The following is a 20,630-nucleotide window of genomic DNA, read 5'->3' as shown; positions in this document are numbered from 1 at the left end:
AGCGGCAAATGTGAATAGTAAAGTATTTTTCAGACCAAAGAAATAGGTGACAAACTGTTTTTCCATAGCCCTGGTTGGAAGAGTCCCAGAACAGGGAGGAATCCTACAACCAGAATTTCTGGAAAAACTGGGAATTTGGGGGAAATTACCGGAATTTCACAAACCTAAAAATGGAAATGATTAAGATGAATAAAATACGATAAAGGTTAACTTTTATTGCGATTTATTTAAAGTAACTTTTTTGTAAAATATAAATACAAATAGTGTATTTAATTACAAAGTTTAAACACTTACATTGCCAAAACAAACAAATCAATCAAACACCCCAGTCAGAAAAACAGTTACTGAAATGGTCATCTTATTTACAAGTTCAAGCAAGAATCTCACTCTTCAATTGACATGTCATGTAGTATCTTACATTTATATTTGACAAAAAACCCACATCAAATATCTTAATTCCTCATTGTCATAAATAAGAGACAAATAAAGCTAGGTTTTTAGACACAATGTCGAAAATAAAAAATCCCCAAATCTTTGGGATGAGCCATGAGTGCTAAAATGTTTTTGTCACAGTTCACCTCTATATATATATATATATATATATATATATATATATATATATATATATATCTAGCACCTGACAAAGTCCGATGGGTCGGTAAAGCTCAAATCAAGTGCACTGCCATGATCCAAAGTCAAACAATAACCTTAACCTCAGAGGTCCACATTCGACTCACATTGCTCCTGACCTGTTCACTAGCCTGGTCAACCCAAACAGTGTCAAAACCGACAACCTGACCATAACATGACAACCAAAGCAGCAGATATACAGTATGGATATACATACATATATATATATATAGAACAAATAAAATTGGCTGTTAATGTATACATATACATATATAATATATTTATTTTAAAAATGCAGTTTGTGTGGCGCTGGGGTCTGTTTCCTCTTTGAAGGGATATTGTCCAGTATTCAACGTCCAGTCCTCACAGGGCATGGGAACGTACACTAGATACACATGGAGCATGTGTGTGTGTTGGCTACATCCCAATACTCTCTCCTTCCTCCCAAAGTGTTCACTTCCCTTCACCGATTTGAAAGGAAAGGACTGGTGTAAGAAATATGGTGGAAAACTACCACTAGCCAAATAACTGCACCAGATTTGTGGGAACTAGTGAAGGAGTGCCCACTTCAGGAGAAAGTAGATCTTATTGAGTCACCCTCTGTGTGTGTGTGTGTGTATCTCAGGGTCACGAGCGGGCTTTAGCTTTGACCCGGGCCCCTTTGGGCTCCCATCGGTTGTCCAAACACTCTAGCGAGGAGCCCAGCAGTGCAGCCAGCTCCGAGCTGGTCTCAACCAGGTCCAGCAGCTCCTTGCTGTCGGGGAGGAAGGCGGCGAGCTCGTCGGGGCACAAGAAGAGCTGCGACAGTGACGCCTGCTTGTAGAACTCTGCCTCGGCGATGGTTGCTACCTCCAGATGGGCGAAGGCTGCCCTGAACGCCCTGGAGGACATTCTGAGTCTCTTCAGGACGTCTGATAGGAGCAGCCAGTTTCTGGGACTGAGGGGGGGGAGAAGGAGAGAGAGAGGGGGAACGGGTTAGCACGGCTCTACACTTGTGATGTGACACTAGTGGCTTCAACACTTACTGTAATTATGGGCTGTAGCACCGTGGTTGGGGTTTTCAACATCTGTCACACACATATAAACACAAAGGCTTTTCTGGGGGCGCTCTGTGAATTCAGTTGGTGTGTGAATAATCCTTATGTGAGAATGGATGTGTGTAACCTCCCCCTCTCACACACACACACACACACACACACACACGGTAGGGCATGTGACGAACAACAGGCGCTGTTCAATCGATAGCACTTGAAATGGTTAGCTGTGTAGCGCTGCGGCTGGGGAGCAGCTGAATGGGGAGAGGAGTGTAAATGCAAGCGCTGCCGAGAGCCTCCGTGTGTGTGTGTGAGAGAGAGAGAGCGCAGGCCGGCCTCACAGCCCAGGAGATCCATTAATACTGCATCAGCCAGAAGAGCAGAGCGAGCCGAGAGAGACAAGAGGGGAGAGAGAACGTGAGCAGAGCGAGAGAGAAAGAAAGAGTGGGGGAGGGGAGCTCCGCTGAGAGAGAGAGAGCGGAGCGGTGCTCAGACAGAAGATTACACAGAACAGTGCTCTGCAGCCAAGACGGAGAGAACGAGAGGGAGGGGAGGAAGAGAGGGTGAGTGACGAGGCCGGGAGGAAAACGGTGTGGGAGGCAATTAGCGCTGTCTGCATTCACACACGTCTCTAGCTAACGTCTCCAGCTAACGGCAGCCTGCCGTGCTGTGTAGCGTCAATCTCCATCTTCTCCTCTATATTTCTCTCTACCATCCTTCTACCAAACCTCCTCCCTCTACCATCCTCTCTTTCTCTACCATCCTATCAAACCTCCTCTCTCTCTACCATCCTATCAAATCTCCTCTCTACCATCCTTCTAGCAAACCTCCTCTCTCTCTCTCTCTCTCTCTACCATCCTTCTATCAAACCTCCTCTCTCTCTCTACCATCCTTCTATCAAACCTCCTCTCTCTCTCTCTCTAACATCCTTCTATCAAACCTCCTCTCTCTCTCTCTACCATCCTATCAATCCTCCCATCGTTCTCTCTAAAATCCTCTATCCAACCTCCTCTCTCTGTCTCTTTACCCACCCTCTCTGTTCCTCTCCATCTCTCTAACCCACACATTTTTCTCCTCCCTCATATCAGAGCAACCCACAGTATTAAAGAGTCTCCCTTCTTCCCTCCACATAAATCATTTCCTCCTGTGGCGAGCCCCCTAGCTAATGACACCCCCCTCCTCCTCCCTCCCCCAGGTCGGTGTGACTAATGACCCTCCCCCTTCCCTCCCTCAGGCCGGTGTGACTAATGACCCTCCCCCTTCCCCCCCCCAGGTCGGCGTGACTAATGACTTTATCGATACCCTGATCATAATGATCCCTCCTCTCGTCTGCTTAATAACACACTGGAACGGGGAGAGGAGGGACGGATGGATGAACCCAACATGCAGTGAAGTGTAGGGTTACTGGTGAGAACAGCAACACTGTTATAATGTAGCTGGGCTGGGTAAGCGTGACAATAAAGTAATATAATGGCGGTCACAGGTGGACAGACTAAAGCTCATTATTTTGCTTACTGCAGGACAGAAACCTATTCAAAACTAGAGTCAGAACCGGAAGGAAAAACTCCACACACACACTTACCCCTGTGAGAGGGAGAGCTGAATGTTGTAGCAGGGCAGGAGGGGTCGGTCAGAGAACTCAAACTCAAACCCCTGCCTCGTGTCCTCCTCCTCCTCCTCTCCTGGGCCTGGGGGGTTAGCCAGGATGTCATAGGCTGCTGGGTCCTCACCTGACTCTGCAACACACACACACACACTGTTACAACACTATTCTGCATCAGTGGCGAGGACAGGTAAGTAGTCGACACGCCAGGTTACAGAACTCAAACAGGTGGGCACATACAAACATTTCAAATGAAACGCACATGACTGTCTACACCTGCACCACCCCCCACAACACACACAGCCAGGGTTGAGCTGGAGATAAATGGCTGTGGCAGATAAGGTCAGCCTCGTCAAACAGGCACAGTCAGAGCATTGTACTGCTGGCTGCACCCCCCCTCCCTTCCTCCCTCTCTCCAATGATCGCATGAAGCAGCCAGGTGTTGCCCTGGGGCGCCTAGCTCCACTCAGCCCACCGACCCGACCGCAGGGTGTGTGTGTGTGTGTGTGTATCAGTGTGTTGAATAATGCAGGTGTGGAGAGATCCTAGCAGCCATCCACCCCCACTTCAACCACTGCTGCCTTCGCCGGACTAGCTGTGGTATTAGCATGGAATATCTAGTTGTGTTCTTGCGGGAAGAGGGAATGAACAATTAGCATTGTCCATTAGGCAACATCTGAAACGACTTTGAAGAATTTCCACAAAGTTGTCAACGGTGACACTCAAATCACAGAGAAAGATGAATTATGACCTTCAACTTCCGTTTGTAATATGATGCAGGAATGTAATGCGGTTGTCTGTCCTCTCCCTGCTGTTCTGTTCTAACACGGGGGTCGGCTGTGGTCTGAGGGACAGAGGAGGGGGATTCATTGGTAGTTTGTTGTGGGTCTCTAATAGACCCTCATGACTCACATTCCTGTGATTCCAGGACTGGAGAGAGGAGGACAGCAGGAGTGGAGAGAGGAGGACAGCGGGAGTGGAGAGAGGAGGACAGCGGGACTGGAGAGAGGAGGACAGCGGGAGTGGAGAGAGGAGGACAGCGGGAGTGGAGAGAGGAGGACAGCGGGAGTGGAGAGAGGAGGACAGCGGGAGTGGAGAGAGGAGGACAGCGGGAGTGGAGAGAGGAGGACAGCGGGAGTGGCGAGAGGAGGACAGCGGGAGTGGAGAGAGGAGGAGGACAGCGGGAGTGGAGAGAGGAGGAGGACAGCGGGAGTGGAGAGAGGAGGAGGACAGCGGGAGTGGAGAGAGGAGGAGGACAGCGGGAGTGGAGAGAGGAGGAGGACAGCGGGAGTGGAAAGAGGAGGAGGACAGCGGGAGTGGAGAGAGGAGGAGGACAGCGGGAGTGGAGAGAGGAGGAGGACAGCGGGAGTGGAGAGAGGAGGAGGACAGCGGGAGTGGAGAGAGGAGGAGGACAGCGGGAGTGGAGAGAGGAGGACAGCGGGAGTGGAGAGAGGAGGACAGCGGGAGTGGAGAGAGGAGGACAGCGGGAGTGGAGAGAGGAGGACAGCGGGAGTGGCGAGAGGAGGACAGCGGGAGTGGCGAGAGGAGGACAGCGGAAGTGGAGAGAGGAGGACAGCGGGAGTGGAGAGAGGAGGACAGCGGGAGTGACGAGAGGAGGACAGCGGGAGTGGCGAGAGGAGGACAGAGGGAGTGGCGAGAGGAGGACAGCAAGAGTGGCGAGAGGAGGATAGAGGGAGTGGAGAGGGGAGGATAGAGGGAGTGGCGAGAGGAGGATAGCGGGGGTTGAGAGAGTAGGATAGAGAGACGGGGATAGCACGAGTGGAGAGGGGAGGATAGAGGGAGTGGAGAGGGGAGGATAGGAGGGGAGGATAGGATAGGAGTGGAGAGAGGAGGATAGGAGTGGAGAGAGGAGGATAGAAGGAGTGGAGAGGGGAGGATAGAAGGAGTGGAGAGGGGAGGATAGAAGGAGTGGAGAGGGGAGGATAGAAGGAGTGGAGAGGGGAGGATAGAAGGAGTGGAGAGGGGAGGATAGAAGGAGTGGAGAGGGGAGGATAGAAGGAGTGGAGAGGGGAGGATAGAAGGGGAGGATAGGATAGGAGTGGAGAGAGGAGGATAGGAGTGGAGAGAGGAGGATAGAAGGAGTGGAGAGGGGAGGATAGAAGGAGTGGAGAGGGGAGGATAGAAGGAGTGGAGAGGGGAGGATAGAAGGAGTGGAGAGGGGAGGATAGAGGGAGTGGAGAGGGGAGGATAGAGGGAGTGGGAGAGAAGGGAGTTTGCTTTCCTAACAGCTGGAGTGGGGCCCATTCTGTAGTAGCTCCCCCTCCCTCTCTCTCTCTCTCTCTGGAGCTCAAACCTCCATAGCATCACTAGTTAAAACCGGAGACCTTTCTGAGCGGCATTGAGATCCACGTATCTCAGTTGGTTGGAGCGCGGTGGGTGTCGGCAATGCAAAGGTTGCAAGTTGGATTTCCACATGGGCCATCAATATTGATCGTAAGTAATACATGGGAGAAACTTGTGGTTTGGACGGAGGAGGTGAGTTAGGCAGGAGAGGAGGGAGGCAGGAGAGGAGGGAGGCAGGAGGGGAGGTAGGCATGAAAGCGTAGCTCGCTCCGTAGCTGGGAGGGAAAATCTATCGGATACAAGAGAAGCCACTGTTCTCTTTTTCTGATTTTGTCCTCCTGGATCAATGCTGGTCTACTCCGAGAAGACTCCCACAGAGATTTACCTGAGGGTCTTTCTCTGTCTTCTTCCTGCTGCTCCTTTCGCTCCCTCTCTTCTCCTGTCTGTCTGTGTCTGTGTGTGTGTGTGTGTGTGTGTGTCTGTGTCTGTGTGTCTGTCTGTGTGTGTGTGTGTCTGTCGTCTGTCTGTGTCTGTGTGTCTGTCTGTGTGTGTGTGTCTGTGTGTCGTGTGTGTGTGCGTGTGTCTGTGTCGTGCTGTGTGTGTGCTGTGTGTCGTGTGTGTCTGTGTGTGTGTGTGTGTCGTGGGGGGACTCACCACACACGGCGCTGCCGTAAAACTCCCAGTAGATGCCTTCGTCAGTGTCTTCACGCCCCTTCAGGTCGGAAAAATACTCTAGAGAGAGATGGAGACACGTTACAGCTATAAACAGGGACAGAGCAGAGAGATGGAGACACGTTACAGCTATAAACAGGGACAGAGCAGAGAGATGGAGACACCTTACAGCTATAAACAGGGACAGAGCAGAGAGATGGAGACACCTTACAGCTATAAACAGGGACAGAGCAGAGAGATGGAGACACCTTACAGCTATAAACAGGGACAGAGCAGAGAGATGGAGACACCTTACAGCTATAAACAGGGACAGAGCAGAGAGATGGAGACACGTTACAGCTATAAACAGGGACAGAGCAGAGAGATGGAGACACGTTACAGCTATAAACAGGGACAGAGCAGAGAGATGGAGACACCTTACAGCTATAAACAGGGACAGAGCAGAGAGATGGAGACACGTTACAGCTATAAACAGGGACAGAGCAGAGAGATGGAGACACCTTACAGCTATAAACAGGGACAGAGCAGAGAGATGGAGACACCTTACAGCTATAAACAGGGACAGAGCAGAGAGATGGAGACACCTTACAGCTATAAACAGGGACAGAGCAGAGAGATGGAGACACCTTACAGCTATAAACAGGGACAGAGCAGAGAGATGGAGACACCTTACAGCTATAAACAGGGACAGAGCAGAGAGATGGAGACACCTTACAGCTATAAACAGGGACAGAGCAGAGAGATGGAGACACCTTACAGCTATAAACAGGGACAGAGCAGAGAGATGGAGACACCTTACAGCTATAAACAGGGACAGAGCAGAGAGATGGAGACACCTTACAGCTATAAACAGGGACAGAGCAGAGAGATGGAGACACGTTACAGCTATAAACAGGGACAGAGCAGAGAGATGGAGACACCTTACAGCTATAAACAGGGACAGAGCAGAGAGATGGAGACACCTTACAGCTATAAACAGGGACAGAGCAGAGAGATGGAGACACCTTACAGCTATAAACAGGGACAGAGCAGAGAGATGGAGACACCTTACAGCTATAAACAGGGACAGAGCAGAGAGATGGAGACACCTTACAGCTATAAACAGGGACAGAGCAGAGAGATGGAGACACCTTACAGCTATAAACAGGGACAGAGCAGAGAGATGGAGACACCTTACAGCTATAAACAGGGACAGAGCAGAGAGATGGAGACACCTTACAGCTATAAACAGGGACAGAGCAGAGAGATGGAGACACCTTACAGCTATAAACAGGGACAGAGCAGAGAGATGGAGACACCTTACAGCTATAAACAGGGACAGAGCAGAGAGATGGAGACACCTTACAGCTATAAACAGGGACAGAGCAGAGAGATGGAGACACCTTACAGCTATAAACAGGGACAGAGCAGAGAGATGGAGACACCTTACAGCTATAAACAGGGACAGAGCAGAGAGATGGAGACACCTTACAGCTATAAACAGGGACAGAGCAGAGAGATGGAGACACCTTACAGCTATAAACAGGGACAGAGCAGAGAGATGGAGACACCTTACAGCTATAAACAGGGACAGAGCAGAGAGATGGAGACACCTTACAGCTATAAACAGGGACAGAGCAGAGAGATGGAGACACCTTACAGCTATAAACAGGGACAGAGCAGAGAGATGGAGACACCTTACAGCTATAAACAGGGACAGAGCAGAGAGATGGAGACACCTTACAGCTATAAACAGGGACAGAGCAGAGAGATGGAGACACCTTACAGCTATAAACAGGGACAGAGCAGAGAGATGGAGACACCTTACAGCTATAAACAGGGACAGAGCAGAGAGATGGAGACACCTTACAGCTATAAACAGGGACAGAGCAGAGAGATGGAGACACCTTACAGCTATAAACAGGGACAGAGCAGAGAGATGGAGACACCTTACAGCTATAAACAGGGACAGAGCAGAGAGATGGAGACACCTTACAGCTATAAACAGGGACAGAGCAGAGAGATGGAGACACCTTACAGCTATAAACAGGGACAGAGCAGAGAGATGGAGACACCTTACAGCTATAAACAGGGACAGAGCAGAGAGATGGAGACACCTTACAGCTATAAACAGGGACAGAGCAGAGAGATGGAGACACCTTACAGCTATAAACAGGGACAGAGCAGAGAGATGGAGACACCTTACAGCTATAAACAGGGACAGAGCAGAGAGATGGAGACACGTTACAGCTATAAACAGGGACAGAGCAGAGAGATGGAGACACCTTACAGCTATAAACAGGGACAGAGCAGAGAGATGGAGACACCTTACAGCTATAAACAGGGAACAGAGCAGAGAGATGGAGACACCTTACAGCTATAAACAGGGACAGAGCAGAGAGATGGAGACACCTTACAGCTATAAACAGGGACAGAGCAGAGAGATGGAGACACCTTACAGCTATAAACAGGGACAGAGCAGAGAGATGGAGACACCTTACAGCTATAAACAGGGACAGAGCAGAGAGATGGAGACACCTTACAGCTATAAACAGGGACAGAGCAGAGAGATGGAGACACCGTTACAGCTATAAACAGGGACAGAGCAGAGAGATGGAGACACCTTACAGCTATAAACAGGGACAGAGCAGAGAGATGGAGACACCTTACAGCTATAAACAGGGACAGAGCAGAGAGATGGAGACACCTTACAGCTATAAACAGGGACAGAGCAGAGAGATGGAGACACCTTACAGCTATAAACAGGGACAGAGCAGAGAGATGGAGACACCTTACAGCTATAAACAGGGACAGAGCAGAGAGATGGAGACACCTTACAGCTATAAACAGGGACAGAGCAGAGAGATGGAGACACCTTACAGCTATAAACAGGGACAGAGCAGAGAGATGGAGACACCTTACAGCTATAAACAGGGACAGAGCAGAGAGATGGAGACACCTTACAGCTCTAAACAGGGACAGAGCAGAGAGAGGAGACACGTTACAGCTATAAACAGGGACAGAGCAGAGAGATGGAGACACGTTACAGCTATAAACAGGGACAGAGCAGAGAGAGAGATGGAGACACCTTACAGCTGTAAACAGGGACAGAGCAGAGAGATGGAGACACCTTACAGCTATAAACAGGGACAGAGCAGAGAGATGGAGACACCTTACAGCTATAAACAGGGACAGAGCAGAGAGATGGAGACACCTTACAGCTATAAACAGGGACAGAGCAGAGAGATGGAGACACCTTACAGCTATAAACAGGGACAGAGCAGAGAGATGGAGACACCTTACAGCTATAAACAGGGACAGAGCAGAGAGATGGAGACACCTTACAGCTATAAACAGGGACAGAGCAGAGAGATGGAGACACCTTACAGCTATAAACAGGGACAGAGCAGAGAGAGAGCAGAGAGAATGAGAGAAAGAGATGCATATTTTTGTAGAGACGTCTGGCTCTGCATTGGTGAGACAGACAGTGATAAAAAAGAAAGGAAAAAAAACAGGATAGAGAAAGCCGCTGCTGCAGATGAGAGGAAAAGAGGCCGTATAAACCTCCCCCCGCCCTGGCCCCCCGCCCCCCACCCTGGCCCCCCACCCTTCCTGTTCCCTCTGACACACACTGCCTCACGGTGGAACAGGCGGAGAGCGGCAGTGTGTGTGCGCGCATGCATCTCTAATCAGATTCCACTCGGGAGCCTTCAAAGCCGCTAGAGCCATGCACACTCTCTCACACACACACACTTAAATCACCGGGTGTTCATTCCACCGAGCGTTCATTTAAAAACGGCTCCGGCTGCTTGGACAGCAGGTCACTATGTTTGCATTCTGTGTGTGTGTGTGTGTGTGTGTGTGTGTGTGTGTGTGTGTGTGTGTGTGTGTGTGTGTGTGTGTGTGTGTGTGTGTGTGTGTGTGTGTGTGCGCTCCCACAGAGAGTGGTGTGGGAGCGGGGGCAGCTGTGTGGGGGCTTGGCGTTGGGTGGGTAGTGCCAGAGGCAGCAAGGGAGTGTTGTGGGAGCAGGGGCAGCTGTGCGGGGGCCTGGCGTTGGGTGGGTAGTGTGGCAGTGCCAGAGGCAGCAAGGGAGTGTTGTGCCAGCTACAGCCATTCAGGGATTCAGCAGTTAAGCCTCATTAAAAACTCCACGGAATGAGAGAGAAAGAGAGAGAGAGAGGTAAAGAGAGAGGCAGAGAGGGAAAGGAGAGAGAGTGGTAGAGAGAGAGAGAGAGAGAGAGGTATTCGGGAGATGGAGAAAGGAGAAGGAGAGAGAAAGGAGAGAGAAAGAACGAGGCGAAGGAAAGTAAGATAGTGTGTGTTGTGCTAGCTGCTGATTAGAGCGCCCAGGGAGAGGGAACACATTGGGGGAGGAGGTGGAAATCAGACTGGCAGACAGCACATCCAGACAAACCTGACGATTTACCACGCCCCCCTTCTCTCTCTTCCTCTCTCTCTACTTCCTATCGCTCCATCTTTCATTCTCTCTCTAGCTCCTTCACGCTTGCTCAGCCTCGTTCCAGTTCTCTCTGTCACACTCCCCCCCCCCCTATATTTCATTCTCTCTCTCTCTCTAGCCCTTCACGCTCCCTCCATCTGTCTTTTAGTCGTTCTCACCCTCTCTGTTTCACACTCTCACTGTCTCTAGCTTCCTTGCGCTTGCCGTGTCTTTCGCTCGCTCGGTCTCTCTCTAACGTGGTCTTACACAAAGCCTGAGAGTTGAGACGGAGAGAGGAAGGGAACGAGAGCACGGAAGGAAGGATAAAGAGGATATTACCCAGCAACGCCACTGACTGTGTTCATTTGTTAGTGCTGGCTTGTTGTATATATGCCTCTCTGCAGTGTGTGTGTGTGTGTGTGTGTGTGTGTGTGTGTGTGTGTGTGTGTGTGTGTCAGCAGGGTATAGCTGAGCACTGCACTCCCCATAGCTCTAAACGACAGGCTGGTTCTGTGGCCGTGCTGCTCTGTGGCCGTGCTGCTCTGTGGCCGTGCTGCTCTGTGGCCGTGCTGCTCTGTGGCCGTGCTGCTCTGTGGCCGTGCTGCTCTGTGGCCGTGCTGCTCTGTGGTTTGCGGGGGAAGCAGCCGTTTTAAATGCTAAGTGGGAAGTGGTGATTAGGGGAGGAGAGCGGAGGGAGAGAGGGAGCGAGGGAGAGCAGAGAAGAGAAGAAAAGAGAGGTGCTGGGCTCTGATTGCTACCCCCGTCCACCCCTCCTCTCCCCCGGCTCTCTGCTCTCCCTGGGTAATGTGGGTCACGATATTGCAGCACTCAGCGCTCAGGGCAGTGTGTGTGTGTGTGTGTGTCAATGGAGATACGTCTCTCTACAGACACACACCGCCTCTGTATTACATCACCACCATACTTCCAGCTCCACACAGACACACACGGCTATTTCAGCTGTTGTCTTGTTTCCCTGCTCAGTCCACGGCATTCGAGAATAAGGGATCTACCTCGCAAATAAACAACAGGATTAGGAAACAAAATCCCAGAGAATCCCTGTAGAAGGCCTAGAGTCCAGGGAGGAGAAAGAGAGGAGAGTCCAGGGAGGGAGAGAGAGGAGAGTCCAGGGAGGAGAAAGAGAGGAGAGTCCAGGGAGGGAGAGAGAGGAGAGTCCAGGGAGGGAGAGAGAGGAGAGTCCAGGGAGGGAGAGAGAGGAGAGTCCAGGGAGGGAGAGAGAGGAGAGTCCAGGGAGGGAGAGAGAGGAGAGTCCAGGGAGGGAGAGAGAGGAGAGTCCAGGGAGGGAGAGAGAGGAGAGTCCAGAAAGGCCAGAGGGAAGAGAGAAAGGAGAAGACAGGGAGGGAGGAGAGGACAAGGAGGGAGGGAGTGCTCCTAGAGGGTTCTGGGGTGCTCCTAGTGGGCAGGCTTATGTAAAATAGTATCAACTCATCAACACTTGAGGATTAGTGAGTGGAGAGAGGCAGAGAGGGCTGGAGCTGAAGCAGCACTGTGGGCCACCGTGGAATTCAACTGAAGGGGGAAATTCTAATCCCCCCTTTTGCCTAAATGAATTGGATTTGTTGTGCGTTCTCTCTCTCTCTCTCTCTGGGAAGCACAGATCAGGTTAGGTGAGTGGAGTGAACTAGGCACCGTTTGGCAATCGCTGCTGGAGTGTGTGTAAGAGAAGTGTGTGTGTGTGTGTGATAGTGTGTGCGCCAGAGCAGGGCTGATTAATAATGCCCTAAAATAGCCGGGGAGGAGAACGGATGGAGTGAGGAGGAGAGGGAGGAAGATAGGGAGGAAGAGAGAGAGAGGAAGAGAGAGAGAGGAAGAGAGAGATGCTAGCTCACTGCGGTTCTCTCAAGCACTCAATGGAACGCTGTCCTCTACTTCCCCTTGGTATATCTCCTCACCATCCATTTAAACTGTGTGGTGCCTGGGTGTGTGTCTGTGTGTGTGTGTGTCTGTGTGTGTGTCTGTGTGTGTGTGTGTCTGGGTGTGTGTCTGGGTGTGTGTCTGTGTGTGTGTCTGTGTGTGTGTGTGTCTGGGTGTGTGTCTGGGTGTGTGTCTGGGTGTGTGTCTGGGTGTGTGTCTGGGTGTGTGTCTGGGTGTGTAATGAGGCTGTCAGTTCCCTGTCCTGGCCCCCAGAAGCCGCTGGGTTGGGCCAGAGCCAGAACACACGTAGGCAAAGCGGTGTTTTGAAAGTTCGTCATTGGCTTTGATACACCGATTGGTTAGCGATGATCCAATCGCCGGTGACTTTGTTTTGTACAACAACCCTCATTTTGACGTCCCCACCAACGACCTCCCTGACGGCAGTCTCAGACTGAAGTATGTAGTGAGCATAGAACGGTGGCAGTATTCCGTTTGAGTCGTCAGGCAACCTCTCTCCCCCATCACTGCACCGCTCACAAGGGCCAGCCCTTAGAGGACGATCCCTCTACAGCTATTGCTAAGCAACCTGATAGTGGGGTAACGCGGGGCAACTCCCGAGGATGATACTGTGTCCCCCACAGATGTGGAACACAAACACACACCATCCCTAAAGCAGTCTCACCAGAGAGGAATCCCTCCATGCCGGGGGAGTGCGTCATGCGGAGGAGGCTGCGGCCAGAGTATGTAGCCAGGGTGGGGTCAGCTCCGTAGGACAGCAGCAGACGGACCACTTCCAGATGGTCATTCTCCACGGCGTCATGGAGGGGCCTGGGGAGACACACACACACACACACACACACACACACACACACACACACACACACACACACACACACACACACACACACACACACGTTATGCACAGAGCCTTGGAAGGTAACTGTCCGTGTCCATATGTCTGGCCTGTGTGTTAGTGAGAGAGAAAGTGAGTGTCCATGCTTAAGTGTGTGTGTGTCTACCTGGTGCCTTCCTGGGCGCTACAGTTGACGTCGGCACCGTGCTCCAGCAGGTGCTGAGTGATAGCAAGCCAGCCACGTGCACATGCCTCGTGCAGCGCACAGTAGCCCGCGTTGTCACGGTGATTGACGTCACACACCCTGTTCTCCAGGCAGTACAGCACTACATCCTAGATAAGCCACAGAGAACAGAGGGGTTAGGGTCTCCAGAGACAGGGGACAGAGGGGTTAGGGTCTCCACAGACAGGGGACAGAGGGGTTAGGGTCTCCAGAGACAGGGGACAGAGGGGTTAGGGTCTCCACAGACAGGCGACAGAGGGGTTAGGGTCTCCACAGACAGGGGACAGAGGGGTTAGGGACTCCACAGACAGGCGACAGAGGGGTTAGGGTCTCCACAGACAGGGGACAGAGGGGTTAGGGTCTCCACAGACAGGGGACAGAGGGGTTAGGGTCTCCACAGACAGGGGACAGAGGGGTTAGGGTCTCCACAGACAGGGGACAGAGGGGTTAGGGTCTCCACAGACAGGGGACAGAGGGGTTAGGGTCTCCACAGACAGGGGACAGAGCGGTTAGGGTCTCCACAGACAGGGGACAGAGGGGTTAGGGTCTCCACAGACAGGGGACAGAGCGGTTAGGGTCTCCACAGACAGGGGACAGAGCGGTTAGGGTCTCCACAGACAGGGGACAGAGCGGTTAGGGTCTCCACAGACAGGGGACAGAGGGGTTAGGGACTCCACAGACAGGGGACAGAGGGGTTAGGGTCTCCACAGACAGGGGACAGAGGGGTTAGGGACTCCACAGACAGGGGACAGAGGGGTTAGGGACTCCACAGACAGGCGACAGAGGGGTTAGGGTCTCCACAGACAGGGGACAGAGGGGTTAGGGTCTCCACAGACAGGGGACAGAGGGGTTAGGGTCTCCACAGACAGGGGACAGAGGGGTTAGGGTCTCCACAGACAGGGGACAGAGGGGTTAGGGAAGTTCATAGGGCTCTGAATGGAATACGGTGCTTTAGTCCACATCTTCCAGTTCCATTCAAAATTCCATTCAATGAAGCTGAAAAGAAACATGGGTACACACTGACAAGGGTGAAATTCATCAACAGCTGTAGGAAGTTAGATTTAGATCAAACCGACGACACATTTGAATGAGAACAATCTCTTGGGTTCATTAGGTTCATTCTAAGATCCAACTTAACCCTAGACCCCATGTTATTCCTCAGTATAGTACGTACGACACTATCTGTATCAGACTGGCTCAACCCTACCTAGCCCCTCTTAGCCAGTCCTTCTAATATCAGAAGATGGTGTCCAAGAGAGATCGAACTGGAACTGGTCCAGAGAACTGGATCTGTGCGGTTGTCATCCCTCATCCTCTCAACCAGGGCAGTGGAAGGTAAGCCATTACAGGAGCCTCCGCTCTGATTCCCATCTCTATGCAAATGCTGTGGAGTGGTCGCAGAGCCTTTCATTTTTCAATAAGTCTTATCAAACGGCTGCCTGGGCGGCTCAAAATAGCCCAGTCAATCTGTCCCTCCTGAACGGTCCCATATATTTTCTACTAACATCTGGGTAATGGATTTGGATGGCTGTGTATGATGGCTCAGGCTGGCCAGTTATGGACCATATCCACAATGGCTGCGCAGTTGCTCCTAAAAACCTGGGATTCCGAGCCACTGGAAAGTATGTTTGAGCCGGAATGCCTCCTAGCAGAGAGATCCTTTAACCCAACAGCAGGGAAGCAGGGGCCATTAAATTGTTTCTCCCCACCCAACTCCATTCAGTAAAGGGGATTAAACCAAATTGAATTCATGTTTGGAATTTAAAAAAACGTCCAATTATTTTTCCATTGAGGAGGGATTCAATTTCAATTCACTTACTTTCACTTTCTGTGCCTGGCCTAAAGAGGATACTTCGTGATGTTGGCAATGAGGCCCTTTATTTACTTCCCCAGTCTCAGATGAACTTGTGGATACCATTTGTATGTTTGAGTCCAGTATGAAGGAAGTTAAGAGGTAGACACTTCCAGGCATTGCGATAACTCTAGTTAGCAATTACAATTGCGATAGTTAGAAACTTCGTTCAAACCGCATGCGGAGACATATACATGGTATCCACGAGTTCTTCTGACTCCTGGGAAACATTGCCAAAATCCTGAAATATCCCTTTAACGTGTCTCATGTCATGAGTCACAGTGGCAAATAATTAGAATTAATTGCAATTCTATAGACCGTTTGCTGACTCCAAGGCCTGACCAAAGCAAGGTGACTGTGGCTAACACAAGGAGAATATTTTATTTATTTATTTAACCTTTATTGAACTAGGCAAGTCAGTTAAGAACAAATTCTTATTTACAATGACGGCCTACCAGAAGGCAAAACGCCTCCTGCGGGGACCGGGGCTGGGATTAAAAATGTAAATATAGGACAAAACACATCACGAGACACCACACCACTACGTAAAGAGAGACCTAAGACAACATAGCATGGTATATGAATGTATATACCTAAAAAGTCATCGATAACGGAAATATGTAGTCCTGTAGTATATTGTTAATGATAGAATCCAGTCAGAATGAGAGCAGCAGAATAAAGCCAAATAAGCATCAAGTCAACAGCGGTCTCTTTTCTGTCTATGTGCTCATTTACCTGTGTCAGACAGCGCTGCGCAGCGCGGCTACCATCGTTAACAAACCACACACACCCTACCAGTCAGCCCAGTGTGGCTAGCATCAAACCACACACAACCCCAGACAAACAGAAGGAACCTGGGCAGCGATGCGTGGAAAGAGAGACAGGTCCAGAGAAAGAGAGCGAGAAAGACAGACTAGCAGCAGCGCTCCACACATGAGCAGAAACAGACATTAGCATTCAGCTAGCGTAGCGCTGCTTTGACGTGCCCTCCCTCCCGACCCGTATTCATAGAATTCATTCACAGCTCCCCACCGCCGTGCTGTGAGCTGCGCGCACACACACAGTGTCTGTATCTAAAGATACAGCGTGGTCGTGTGGCTGCCGTGGCAACAAATGAGTCCAACTCCTGTTACAGCCAGTGCCGTGGCAACTTAAGCGCTAAACAGCGAGAGCTGGCATTGCGGTTGGCATGCCTGGTGGACAACAAAATAGACCATAACACAGTACACAGTGTTCAAACGACCAGCAGCCCCCACTCATCTCAAATGGACTCTTCTCCAAAAAACAGCTCACCAACAGTGCTCAAAAATAGGCCCTACAGTCCCTCTCCACTCAAACACACTACTTCAACTCCAACACTTCAGCGCTGAAAGCAAACGGTGTCCTCCGCCTTGTTGCTCAAGAGCTGCTTTATAGTTGTCTACTGCTGTGGCGCGGCCGCCACTAGTCTACTACTCTGTTGTGGTAGCCACTAGTCTACTACTGTGGTGTGGTAGCCACTAGTCTACTACTGTGGTGTGGTAGCCACTAGTCTACTACTGTGGTGTGGTAGCTACTAGTCTACTACTCTGTTGTGGTAGCCACTAGTCTACTACTGTGGTGTGGTAGCCACTAGTCTACTACTGTGGTGTGGTAGCCACTAGTCTACTACTGTGGTGTGGTAGCCACTAGTCTACTACTGTGGTGTGGTAGCTACTAGTCTACTACTGTGGTGTGGTAGCTACTAGTCTACTACTGTGGTGTGGTAGCTACTAGTATTCTACTGTGGTGTGGTAGCCACTAGTATTCTACTGTGGTGTGGTAGCCACTAGTATTCTACTGTGGTGTGGTAGCCACTAGTCTACTACTGTGGTGTGGTAGCTACTAGTCTACTACTGTGGTGTGGTAGCTACTAGTCTACTACTGTGGTGTGGTAGCTACTAGTATTCTACTGTGGTGTGGTAGCCACTAGTATTCTACTGTGGTGTGGTAGCCACTAGTATTCTACTGTGGTGTGGTAGCCACTAGTCTACTACTGTGGTGTGGTAGCCACTAGTCTACTACTGTGGTGTGGTAGCTACTAGTCTACTACTGTGGTGTGGTAGCTACTAGTATTCTACTGTGGTGTGGTAGCCACTAGTATTCTACTGTGGTGTGGTAGCTACTAGTCTACTACTGTGGTGTGGTAGCCACTAGTCTACTACTGTGGTGTGGTAGCCACTAGTCTACTACTGTGGCGTGGTAGCCACTAGTCTACTACTGTGGTGTGGTAGCTACTAGTCTACTACTGTGGTGTGGTAGCTACTAGTATTCTACTGTGGTGTGGTAGCCACTAGTCTACTACTGTGGTGTGGTAGCCACTAGTCTACTACTGTGGTGTGGTAGCTACTAGTCTACTACTGTGGTGTGGTTGCTACTAGTATTCTACTGTGGTGTGGTAGCCACTAGTCTACTACTGTGGTGTGGTAGCTACTAGTCTACTACTGTGGTGTGGTTGCTACTAGTATTCTACTGTGGTGTGGTAGCCACTAGTCTACTACTGTGGTGTGGTAGCCACTAGTATTCTACTGTGGTGTGGTAGCTACTAGTCTACTACTGTGGTGTGGTAGCTACTAGTCTACTACTGTGGTGTGGTAGCCACTAGTCTACTACTGTGGTGTGGTAGCCACTAGTCTACTACTGTGGTGTGGTAGCTACTAGTCTACTACTGTGGTGTGGTAGCCACTAGTCTACTACTGTGGTGTGGTAGCTACTAGTCTACTACTGTGGTGTGGTAGCTACTAGTCTACTACTGTGGTGTGGTAGCTACTAGTCTACTACTGTGGTGTGGTAGCCACTAGTCTACTACTGTGGTGTGGTAGGCCTAATTTTGCTATGAACGTGTACATGGTACAGTTCCACATATTAAAAGCACAGCGGGTTGTAGTGAGCTGTGGAGGTCTGTCTGTTTTCCAGCCGGCTGGTCGGTCAGGGGAGCAAAGCGGGGCATTAAACACATGATAAAGCACAGCTTTAATGGCCGCCAGAGGAGAGGAGCACAGTGGAGAGCACAGGGTTGTTGATTTCTTTCCCGCCGCAGTAAAACACCCACCTCCCTCTCTCCTTTCATAGTTGCTCTTTAATCTCTTCCTCCTCAGGGTGGATGGCCTTCCAGCTCACTCCCCACAGACTGTTAACCCTCTAGCTACTCTATCACCTAGAGAACACAACCACACACTACCTACCTAACTCCCTCACAAACCCACTCCTACGGTATGATAGACAAGTCTCACAAAGAAGTGTTAGAATTTAAATGCATATGGAGGTTAGAGCGAGAGCGAGATTCCAACCTTGAGAATGCTGAAGCCTTGTTTCTCATCTACTAACACTTGACAGACTGGGACACACACGCACACTCGGACATACACACACGTTACACAGGCATACTGTCCATTTTTCACAGTGTCCTAAGCGTCATCTAGGCCGGTGCCGTTTAGATAATCAGGAAGTGAAAAACAACAGCGTGGTTTAGAGCTCTCTCTGATGCTGGTTCTAATTTTACCCTGCATTCACCAGCAGACAAAGACTAGGAGACCACACAGTGTATTACGATGGAGAGAAAAGAACAGAGGAGCAGGGAGAAGCGGGAAAAAAAGAGGGGGAGAGAGGAGCGTGAAAAGGCCGGGGCACACTAAGTGGAGCTTTTAATTGAGCGGGCGTGATCTCTCCTTTCTCCCTCTCGTTTCTCAGGCTTTTTTCTTGTACTCATTCAGCCAGTGAGTGGGAGTACAGCGTTGAAGGGGGAGTGTTGGGAGGGGGGGGGGCGTCGAGAGAGCAGTGGGGGGCCTGGGGATATGGAGAGGGTGTGTGTGCGTGCGTGTGCGTGTGTGTGTGTGCGTGCACGGACTGGGGATGTGTCTGAACGGCTGTGTCTCTGAGGTCTGGCAGACAGACAAGAGAGGAGGATACAAGCTGAGATAACACCCTACAGCACTCTCACATCAGGGCCTGTGTGTGTGTGAGTGAGTGAGAGCGAGCAGGTGAAAGAGATGGCGTGAGCATGCATTTTTAGAGGGCAGAGCTATAGGTGTTTGTTAGCCTTTATGAGTGTCTGTATTGAATGTGCAGCACGTGTGTTTTTAAAAGTCATTCGTGTGAACTCTTGAGGAAGTAAACCCTACAGTGTTTTTTATGGATAGCATGTGTCAGGACAATCAGTTACTTTGGACACGTAAGCATGCAAATGAGTACAATTAGGTGTGCCCATCCCGGTGTGTGTGTGTGTGTGTGTGTGTGTGTGTGTGTGTGTGTTATTAGTTTTGGCAGGTACAGGACAAAGCCTTGACTCATTTTCAACCCAGACTCATTAACATATCCCATTGGCATCCTCGGCACGGCAGGATTGTGAAGAGAGAGAGAGAGAGAGAGAGAGAGAGAGAGAGAGAGAGACTACTCGTGTTGCGACACGCATCGCAAAGACTAAAGGATTCTGAAATATGCAGGAAGTGAGTGTTTGTGTATATGCATGTCAAAGGGCTTTTGGCTGGTCCCCGTGTGGGTTCTATTCCCATGGAGGACCAGTAAAATTAAAATACTAAAATATTATATTAAATGCATGTAAGTCACTCTGGATAAGCGTTTGCTAAACGACTAAAATGTAAAATGGAAGAGCGACAGCCGGCAGGGCTGTGTGTGTGTGTTGAGTGGAGACACAGTGTCGAGTGTGTGTGTGTGTTGAGTAGAGACACACTGTGTCGAGTGTGTGTGTGTGTTGAGTAGAGACACACTGTGTCGAGTGTGTGTGTGTGTTGAGTGGAGACACACTGTGTCGAGTGCGTGTGTGGTTGAGTGGAGACACACTGTGTCGAGTGTGTGTGTGTGTTGAGTGGAGACACACTGTGTCGAGTGTGTGTGTGTGTTGAGTGGAGACACAGTGTCGAGTGTGTGTGTGTGTTGAGTGGAGACACACTGTGTCGAGTGTGTGTGTGTGTTGAGTGGAGACACACTGTGTCGAGTGCGTGTGTGTGTTGAGTGGAGACACACTGTGTCGAGTGTGTGTGTGTGTTGAGTGGAGACACACTGTGTCGAGTGTGTGTGTGTGTTGAGTGGAGACACACTGTGTCGAGTGTGTGTGTGTTTGTATGGCGCTGCTAGCTGGTCGGTGACAAGAGAGTGACAACACAAAGACAGGTGGACCAGTCTCAGTACTATG

General features: G+C 50.5%; 1 protein-coding gene across 1 annotated transcript in view; it reads right to left on the bottom strand.

Annotated features, from left to right (window-relative positions):
- Positions 1-206: 206 nt before the first annotated feature.
- The window catches only part of LOC106575672 (BCL-6 corepressor), a 59,539-nt gene continuing 39,115 nt past the window's right edge, over positions 207-20,630 (bottom strand). The window contains 5 exon segments of the mRNA XM_045699210.2: positions 207-1,567; positions 3,247-3,400; positions 6,226-6,303; positions 13,215-13,360; positions 13,552-13,718. Of these exon segments, the coding sequence (XP_045555166.2) occupies positions 1,258-1,567; positions 3,247-3,400; positions 6,226-6,303; positions 13,215-13,360; positions 13,552-13,718 (855 nt within the window). The 3' untranslated portion in view covers positions 207-1,257.

This window comes from Salmo salar, chromosome 17 (assembly GCF_965601325.2).
Source record: "Salmo salar chromosome 17, fSalSal1, whole genome shotgun sequence".
Classification (NCBI taxonomy): Eukaryota; Metazoa; Chordata; class Actinopteri; order Salmoniformes; family Salmonidae; genus Salmo; species Salmo salar.
Note: the sequence above shows the minus strand (reverse complement) of the source record. Positions and strands in the feature narration are given on the sequence as shown.